The 9,304-nt window shown below is 47.7% G+C and overlaps 1 protein-coding gene across 4 annotated transcripts in view; it reads right to left on the bottom strand.

Moving 5' to 3' along the window:
• Window positions 1-1,365: 1,365 nt before the first annotated feature.
• Window positions 1,366-9,304, bottom strand: part of GJC2 (gap junction protein gamma 2) — a 139,817-nt gene continuing 131,878 nt past the window's right edge. For 3 of the 4 annotated variants that reach the window (XM_069729091.1, XM_069729094.1, XM_069729093.1), the window contains one exon: window positions 1,366-3,492. In XM_069729091.1, coding sequence (XP_069585192.1) covers window positions 2,237-3,472 — 1,236 coding nt within the window. In that variant the 5' untranslated portion in view covers window positions 3,473-3,492 and the 3' untranslated portion in view covers window positions 1,366-2,236. Of the gene's footprint in view, window positions 3,493-6,607; window positions 6,746-9,304 lie in introns of those variants that run through there. The other variant, XM_069729092.1, reaches the window with a different exon arrangement.

Below are 9,304 nucleotides of genomic sequence, written 5' to 3'. Positions count from 1 at the left end.
TGTACTTTATTGGATAAAAATATTTCTATTTGAAGGATCCATTTGTTGGGTTCTTCAATATACATGAGACCAAGACCTCACACCCCTGGACAAGGTCAGGTTACTGTCATGTCAGTATTGTACAAACAAGAATCATTTTGGGCTTCTTTCCCCCCCATGTCACATAGTAGTCAGCGCTCGGCCGCTGTCATTTACAGCGATTCTCATTAACCCCATAAACAGCTGACAACACAGCAGGGGATCTCAGTGTGGAAACTTGCCTGGAAATGTTTTTGTCCCTTCTCCTGACATTAGATCTACCATGGACCCAGTGAAGACATCACAAGAAGGGCCTGAAATGTATCACAATAGTGATGTTAACGAGAACTGGATGTCCCTCAGAAATTGATAAAATGACAGGAAGAAAATTGGTGCTGGAGGCTGCAAGAGGCAGACAGCAACATTAAATGAGCTGCAGGAATTTCAGGCCAGTCCAGGTTGTGTCCTACATGTAATAACAACCTCCCGTAATCGTCATAGGTACGGCCGGGAAGGGGGGGGGGAGATTGGAAGATTTTACTTTGGTCATGTTCACATGTTCAGTATTTTACCTCAGTATTTGTAAACCAAAACCAGGAGTGGGTGAAGAATCCAGAAGTTGTGACGATTTTCTATTACACTTTTGCTCTGATTGTCCCACTCTTGGTTTTGGCTGACAAATACTGATGAAGTACTGACCAAATACTGAATGTGTGAACATGGCCTCACAAAGAAGAACATCCAGGCCGGCTATGTGTTACCAAAACCTCCATCATGTTGGCCAGAAGCAGGAAACATGCTCTGTCTGATGAGACAGAGGGGGAACTTTATCACCATAATACCAGAAGGCACAAAGCCAACACCGGTCATCACCAGAAGATCCCCATCCCCACAGTGAGGCATGGTGGGGGCAGCATTGTGTTCTGGTGTTTAGCCAGGAAGAAAATTATGGACAGTTTCAAGTAGTTAATTTTGCAACAAAACCTTCCACCTCTGCTAAAAAGCTGAAAATGAGGAATTTTACCTTTCAGACTGACACAGCCCCTAAGCGACCTCCAATCACCAAAAGAACAGCTTCCCTAGAAGATGGAAGTTCTGGAATGGCCTAGCCAAAGCCCAGAACTGAGTCCAAGGGACAATCTGTGGTGACCTAAAGAGGGCGCTGTACACAAGAGATGCCCCTGCAATCTGACAGATGTGGAGATGCTTTAAGGAAAAGGGGGCAAAGACCGCCAATTCTAGATGTACCACACAGAGACTCGGACCCACAAACAATGAATGCTGCCAGAAATTCACAGGGAACTGCAATAACGTATTAGTGTAAGCATGCAGATTCATGCAACAGCATTATTTTACGGTTTTATTTTTTTACCTGAAAAAAAGATTTGCTTACATTTTTACAGATAATGGGTAACATTAAAAGGGGGAAATGTTCTCTAATAAATCTTACATTTTCTTACATAATGACAAAAACTTTGAATTTTATCAGGTTTTATGTAGACATTTTCTATCCACTGTACATGTATGGACACAGCACAGTACAACGTCTCATATGTATATGTAGACCATTCTCAGTGTCACTTTTGGCTAGGTATGGCCAAGGGGGACTTCGGGATTGTCCCTCCCTCCAGAACACTTTAAGTGGTGCTGTACTGGGCATGGGAGTTGTGTTCGTGCCCATTACGGTTCCTGTTGTCGCAGGATGGATCTGCTCTTGATCATGTGACCTCTGCTGTGCACATGGCTCATGTTATGGATCTTCTATATTTTATTAGTGATCTGCCGTTAGTCATGGTGGTGGATGTAGGGTGTATGGCTTACACTATTTTAACCCCTGACAACCTGGGAATGATGAGATGGTGTCGGGAATTTTCACTTTCATTGATTTTTTTTTTTAATAAAAACAAATACAAATAATAATTACAATTAGAAACAAAATAACAGAACATTTCCCAGTCTGTACCCCAAAAATGTGCAAGCGTCCAGCTGACTGCTGAACTTGGGTCTCCATTGCTCAGATTATACCTCAGGATTCTGGCAGGACCCATTATCCCCACACCCTGAGTGATAAGTTCCGCCCCGCCCCATGATATTATGCAATTATTGCTATTTTCTGGTTAGAAGGGTAGATATGCAAGATGCTGGATGAGTCAGGATCTGTTAGGTGGAGCTTAGAGGTCGGAGAAGCTGGTCCTGGTTTTTTACTCCATATTTCAGGTTATATCCATACAGAGGTCTTTCCGTCTTTGCTGCTGGTGCTACCTTTATCTGAGTCGGCTTTAGGCCTCGCTCCTTGCTTCTCATGAGCAGTATTGACTCTGTTCTGTTCCACCACTGTCCCCCCAGACGTTGGACTGCTGGTCCGAGATGGTTGGCCATTGACCTGAGAATTATAGCTCTGGAAGGCGATGTCCAGTTGCTCCTGGGCCACCCTCAAATGTTTATGTAGAGAGGTGAGGTCTGAGGGCAGGTTGTCATCAGGGCTTGTACATTGATGCTCTTGGGCCACGTTGGCCAAGTTCTGTTCGTGCGCCATGGTGTTGGTCGGGAGTTTGGTAGACTTGTCGGATTTGACCACCATATTGTACTCTGGTGGACACGTCATGTTCTTTGGGTAGGAGTAGTTATAGGGCGGCTGTCTGGTGGTGTTAGTCCTCCTGTTACGGATTGCATCTCTTATGGTGCCGATGCCAAGGTGAAACATCTCACAGATATTAAGAACCAGGCACAGGCAGCTGACCACATACATTATCAGGAGGAAAATTGTCTTCTCCGTGGGTCGAGATACAAAGCAGTCCACGATGTGTGGACATGGCAATGTGCTGCACTTAAAGTAAGGAAGAACTCGGAAGCCATATAAGAAATATTGTCCAGCCAAGAAGCCAACTTCAAAGAAGGCCCTGGAGAGGAGCTGGAAGACATAGATCTTCATTAGACCCTCCTCCTTGATCCGCCTGCGTCCATCGTGCTTCTTGCTCTCCTTCTCTTTACTCTCAACCTTTTTGGCTTCTGCTGGAGGTTCGTATATCATGGGCTCTTGCTCTTCATCGTCCGGATCGTCTCCATTCTCACCAGTCCTCCATCTTGTGAAGACTTTATTCTTATGCTTGGTCTCGTGTTTCCACCTTTCGTCCTCTGAAATCCTGGCGATCCTGTGAATGGCGTAGCCCAGATACATGACGGATGGAGCTGATATCATGATGATCTGGAAAACCCAGAAGCGCACATGCGACAGCGGAGCAAAAGAGTCATAGCAGACGTTGTCACAACCCGGCTGCTTCGTGTTGCACGTGAATTTACTCTGCTCGTCTGAGTAGATGGATTCTCCGCCCACGGCCGTCAGAACGATCCGGAATACGATGAGGACTGTCAGCCATACCTTCCCCACAAAGGTGGAGTGATTGTGGATTTCTTCTAGGAGACGGGTTAAGAAACTCCAGCTCATATTGGGCATAAGGGCTAATCATTTATAACCTGCAGAGAGCAGAGACAGGTGATGAGACGAGCGGCAGCAGCAGCAATAATCATCATACATCATTAATCAGCAATACTCATCATCCATCATTAGTCAACAATCAATTATAATGCATCATTAATATCATCAGTCTTCATCCTCTCCGACACACATGGAGGTGCCACTGCCCCGCTAATAAGCGGGGCCAGCAGTGCTGAGAAAAAAGGGGGAGCACATTGCACATGGCCGATTTGGGAGGTAAATTACGTGTAATTATAGGGAGCACTGTGGATATCACTTATTATGGGGGCACTGTGGATATCACTGTTATTATGGGGGCACTGTGGATATCACTGTTATTATGGGGGCACTGTGGTTATCACGGTTATTATGGGGGCACTGTGGATATCACTGTTATTATGGGGGCACTGTGGATATCACTGTTATTATGGGGGCACTGTGGATATCACTGTTACTATGGGGGCACTGTGGATATCACTGTTATTATGGGGGCACTGTGGATATCACTGTTATTATGGGGCACTGTGGATATCACTGTTATTATGGGGGCACTGTGGATATCACTTATTATGGGGGCACTGTGGATATCACTGTTATTATGGGGGCACTGTGGATATCACTGTTATTATGGGGCACTGTGGATATCACTGTTATTATGGGGACACTGTGGATATCGCTGTTATTATGGGGACACTGTGGATATCACTGTTATTATGGGGACACTGTGGATATCACTGTTATTATGGGGGCACTGTGGATATCACTGTTATTATGGGACACTGTGGATATCACTGTTATTATGGGGCACTGTGGATATCACTGTTATTATGGGGGCACTGTGGATATCACTGTTATTATGGGGGCACTGTGGATATCGCTGTTATTATGGGGGACACTGTGGATATCGCTGTTATTATGGGGACACTGTGGATATCACTGTTATTATGGGGGCACTGTGGATATCACTTATTATGGGGGCACTGTGGATATCACTGTTATTATGGGGGCACTGTGGATATCACTGTTATTATGGGGGCACTGTGGATATCACTGTTATTATGGGGGCACTGTGGATATCACTGTTATTATGGGGGCACTGTGGTTATCACTTATTATGGGGGCACTGTGGTTATCACGGTTATTATGGGGGCACTGTGGATATCACTGTTATTATGGGGGCACTGTGGATATCACTGTTATTATGGGGACACTGTGGATATCACTGTTATTATGGGGGCACTGTGGATATCACTGTTATTATGGGGGCACTGTGGATATCACGGTTATTATGGGGGCACTGTGGATATCACTGTTATTATGGGGGCACTGTGGATATCACTGTTATTATGGGGGCACTGTGGATATCACTGTTATTATGGGGGCACTGTGGATATCACTGTTTGTTCCGTGTTACGGAACCACTCAGCACCCAGAATATGTTGTGCAGTTATATGTATATATAATAGGTTCCATGTGAGATGCATCAGCCCACAGGCTGCGCCTTGGGCAGAGGGGACACGATATTCCCCTTTTGTCTGCCCCCCACCTTTGTAATTCCCACAGTAAATATCGTCAGGCTCCGGCCACCTGCGGCTATTGTAATGTATGTCTGGCCTGCCGCTTTTCTATTTGCCTGCCCTCTGTATCTGTGTGATATATTCTGTGTCCTGTGAATAGTAACATAGTAACATAGTAACATAGTTAGTAAGGCCGAAAAAAGACATTTGTCCATCCAGTTCAGCCTATATTCCATCATAATAAATACCCAGATCTACGTCCTTCTACAGAACCTAATAATTGTATGATACAATATTGTTCTGCTCCAGGAAGACATCCAGGCCTCTCTTGAACCCCTCGACTGAGTTCGCCATCACCACCTCCTCAGGCAAGCAATTCCAGATTCTCACTGCCCTAACAGTAAAGAATCCTCTTCTATGTTGGTGGAAAAACCTCCTCTCCTCCAGACGCAAAGAATGCCCCCTTGTGCCCGTCACCTTCCTTGGTATAAACAGATCCTCAGCGAGATATTTGTATTGTCCCCTTATATACTTATATATGGTTATTAGATCGCCCCTCAGTCGTCTTTTTTCTAGACTAAATAATCCTAATTTCGCTAATCTATCTGGGTATTGTAGTTCTCCCATCCCCTTTATTAATTTTGTTGCCCTCCTTTGTACTCTCTCTAGTTCCATTATATCCTTCCTGAGCACCGGTGCCCAAAACTGGACACAGTACTCCATGTGCGGTCTAACTAGGGATTTGTACAGAGGCAGTATAATGCTCTCATCATGTGTATCCAGACCTCTTTTAATGCACCCCATGATCCTGTTTGCCTTGGCAGCTGCTGCCTGGTAAGGTGTTGTCAGACTGGAAATACTTGGAGAAGCAGTGATCTTTTATATGCGCCCATGTAACCAAGCAGTTCCAGCCAGCGTCCTTCATTCAGACTCCAGCCAAAGCAGAGTGGACCTCCTGAAACACGGGGAGGTACTGAAAGAGGTACCCCAGCTTGGTAGACCTCGTTACACTGGTGGCAGACAGCGGGATATGATACCCCCTCCACAGGAGGAAAGGAATGAATGGAAAACAACTACCAGAAGTTAAAGAGGACTACATTAAAAGATCTGAAGGAAGCCCAAAGGGTTGATCGCCAGTAACAAAACAAAAGCGGATTTGATAGCAGCCATCATGGAACACGACAGTGCAGCGCCCCCCAATGTGAACGTGGAGGAGACTGAATTCCAGAGGGAGGTAAAGAACAGACTGGCGTTCTATGGCCCAAACCCTGCAGTAGAGATCATCCGAGAGATGATGGCTGATGTGCGTACTGATCTGAAGGAAAAGACGGCCGAGCGGACCAGGAAAGAGCTAGCCGAGATGGAGGAAGTGCTGCATGAAGTAGACCCCGTGCAGGCAGCCCGGGCAGATAATTGACAACAGCATCGACAGGTTGTGTGGATTAATGGGAAACGTATGCAGGGACTAAGAGATTCCGGGGCAACTTTGACCCTTGTGAAGCCTCATCTCGTCCGGGACCAAGAGAAGACGGATCGGACAGTGGCAGTCCGTGTAGCAGGGGGAGCTATACATCGGCTGCCCATGGCCAGGATTCACCTGAACTGGGGAGTCGGGGATGGCCTTGTTGAGGTCGGCTTGATGGAGGATTTGCCTGCAGACGTCTTGCTGGGAAATGACTTGGGGCCCATGTTGTCTGCCTTTTCGGTTGGCCCTCTGGCTGAGACATATCCTGTGACCACCCGGAGACAAGCTCGAGCTGCGGAGACGGAATCACAATCAGAGGAGGCCCAGGTAAGACATCCCAGCCTTACACGTATTCCCATAGCCAGACACATTTCTTGGGCCACCCCAGATGAATTTAAGAGGGAGTTAATTGAGGATCCTTCATTGGAGGGATATCGTGGGAAGGCACAGGAGGGGAGAGGGGTACTGGAAGGGGAACAGTTTGTATGAAAGCAGGGACTCCTCTACCGGATCACAGAGCAGCACCACACAGGGACGAGCCCCACTATAAAACGACAGCTGGTAGTTCCCAAGAAGTATAGGCAGGAGTTACTGCGAATCTCTCATGCCATACCCTTGGCTGGGCACTTTGGCGTCAGTCGCACCAGGCATCGTCTGACACAAAACTTCTTTTGGCCAGGGGTAACCTATGATATTCGTCAGTACTGCCAGACCTGTGACAGTTGCCAGCGCATTGGCAAGAGGGGAGATCGATGCAAGGCCAAATTACGCCCCCTCCCCATTGTGGAGGAACCATTTAGCCGAGTAGCGGTCGATCTGATAGGGCCGTTAGCCAAACCCAGTCTGTCAGGGAAAAGGATATTGACAGTAGTAGATTATGCCACACGGTATCCAGAGGCAGTTGCGTTACCTAACATACTGGCAGAGACGGTGGCGGCTGCCCTGCTCCAGGTTTTCTCACGGGTTGGATTTCCTCGGGAGATTATCTCGGACCAGGGAACCCAGTTTACAGCAGAGGTGACCAACCAACTGTGGAAGCTGTGCGGCGTAAAGTCCATTAGAAGTGCCCGTACCACCCGCAAACCAATGGGTTGTGTGAACGCTTTAACGGGACATTAAAACAACTCATTGGGACTTTTACCAGGACCTACAGGGACTGGGATAAATTCTTGCCACACTTCCTCTTTGCCTGTCGGGAGGTGCCCCAAGAATCCACGGGTTTCTCCCCGATCGAGCTGGTATACGGGAGACGGGTAAGGGGACCCCTAGACTTAGTGTTAGAACGCTGGGAAGAGGATGGCATCATAGAAGGGGTACCCATTGTACCCTAAGTGCTGGAATTCCGGGACCACCTACAGGAGCTGACCCAGGCTGTACGTGGGAACATGCAGATGGCCCAGCGGCCCCAGCGCGTATGGTACGATCGGAGGGCCAGAGAGCGCACTTTGGAAATAGGGCAGAAGGTCCTGGTGTTAGAGCCCACTAAGCAGAACAAGTTCCAAGCTGCATGGCAGGGGCCCTACCAGGTAGTGGGGAAAATAGCCGACACCACCTATAATGTCGCCGATTGTGACGACCCTAGGGTTATCCGCATGTTTCATGTGAATATGCTGAAGCCCTACCGGGAGCGCCCTGCAGAGGTAATAGCCATCTGTGCACCTGAAGCAGAGGATTTAGCTGGACTTCCCTTGCTGGATGTCTTAGGGGAAAGGACTCAGTCTAAAACATAGGACCAGGTACACTTGGGTGAAGACCTAGGCCCCCGGGAGAGACAGCAGGCGGAGGAGTTGTTGAGGCAGCGAGAGAGGATGTTTTTGGGGAGACCAGGGTACACTCGCCTGACACAACACAAGGTTGAGACCCAGGATCAGACCCCCCTGCGACAAAACCCATTCCGCGTCCCTGAGTCTGTACGAGAGGGGATGCGACAAGAGATACAAGAGATGTTGCGTTTAGGGGTCATTGAGGAGTCAGATAGTCCCTGGGCATCCCCCGTAGTGTAAGTGCCCAAGAAGGATGGGACTACACGGTTTTGTGTAGACTATCATAAGCTCAATGAGAAAACAGTGACGGATGCGTATCCCATGCCGCGTGTGGATGAGTTGTTAGATCGGATGGCGGGGGCAAAGTATTTGACCACCATCGATCTATGCAAAGGCTACTGGCAGATTCCACTTAGTCCAGACGCAATTCCCAAATCGGCGTTTGTCACCCCGTTCGGCTTATTCCAGTTTCGAGTTATGCCATTCGGGATGAAAAATGCCCCGGCGACCTTCCAGAGGCTGGCTGACCGGCTTCTGGATGGTCTCCAGGACTATGCGTGTGCCTACCTGGACGACATCGCCATCTACAGTGCGACATGGGAAGAGCATCTAAATCACCTAGAGACAGTATTGGACAGGATCCACAAGGCCAGAATCACCCTGAACCCAAACAAGTGTCACGTGGGCAAATGTTATGACCTGGTGGTAAGGACAATAATGGACCTGATGGTTAAGAGCACACAGAATGACCTGATAGTTACTTATAATATAGGACGAGCTCTGAGACGTGGGAACTCTGCTGACCGCAATCCCTAATCCTATCACACACACTAGAAATAGCCGTGGATTGCTCCTAACGCTCCCTATGCAACTCGACACAGCCTAAGAAACTAGCTAGCCCTAGAGATAGAAAAATAAAGCCTACCTTGCCTCAGAGAAAGTCCCCAAAGGAAAAGGCAGCCCCCCACATATAATGACTGTGAGTAAAGATGAAAATTACAAATACAGAGATGAAAATAGATTTAGCAAAGTGAGACCCGACTTACTGAACAGACAGAGGATAGGA

This window comes from Ranitomeya imitator, chromosome 6 (assembly GCF_032444005.1).
Source record: "Ranitomeya imitator isolate aRanImi1 chromosome 6, aRanImi1.pri, whole genome shotgun sequence".
NCBI lineage: Eukaryota > Metazoa > Chordata > Amphibia > Anura > Dendrobatidae > Ranitomeya > Ranitomeya imitator.
The sequence above is the reverse complement of the archived record's forward strand: the minus strand, read 5'-3'. Positions and strand labels throughout refer to the sequence as shown.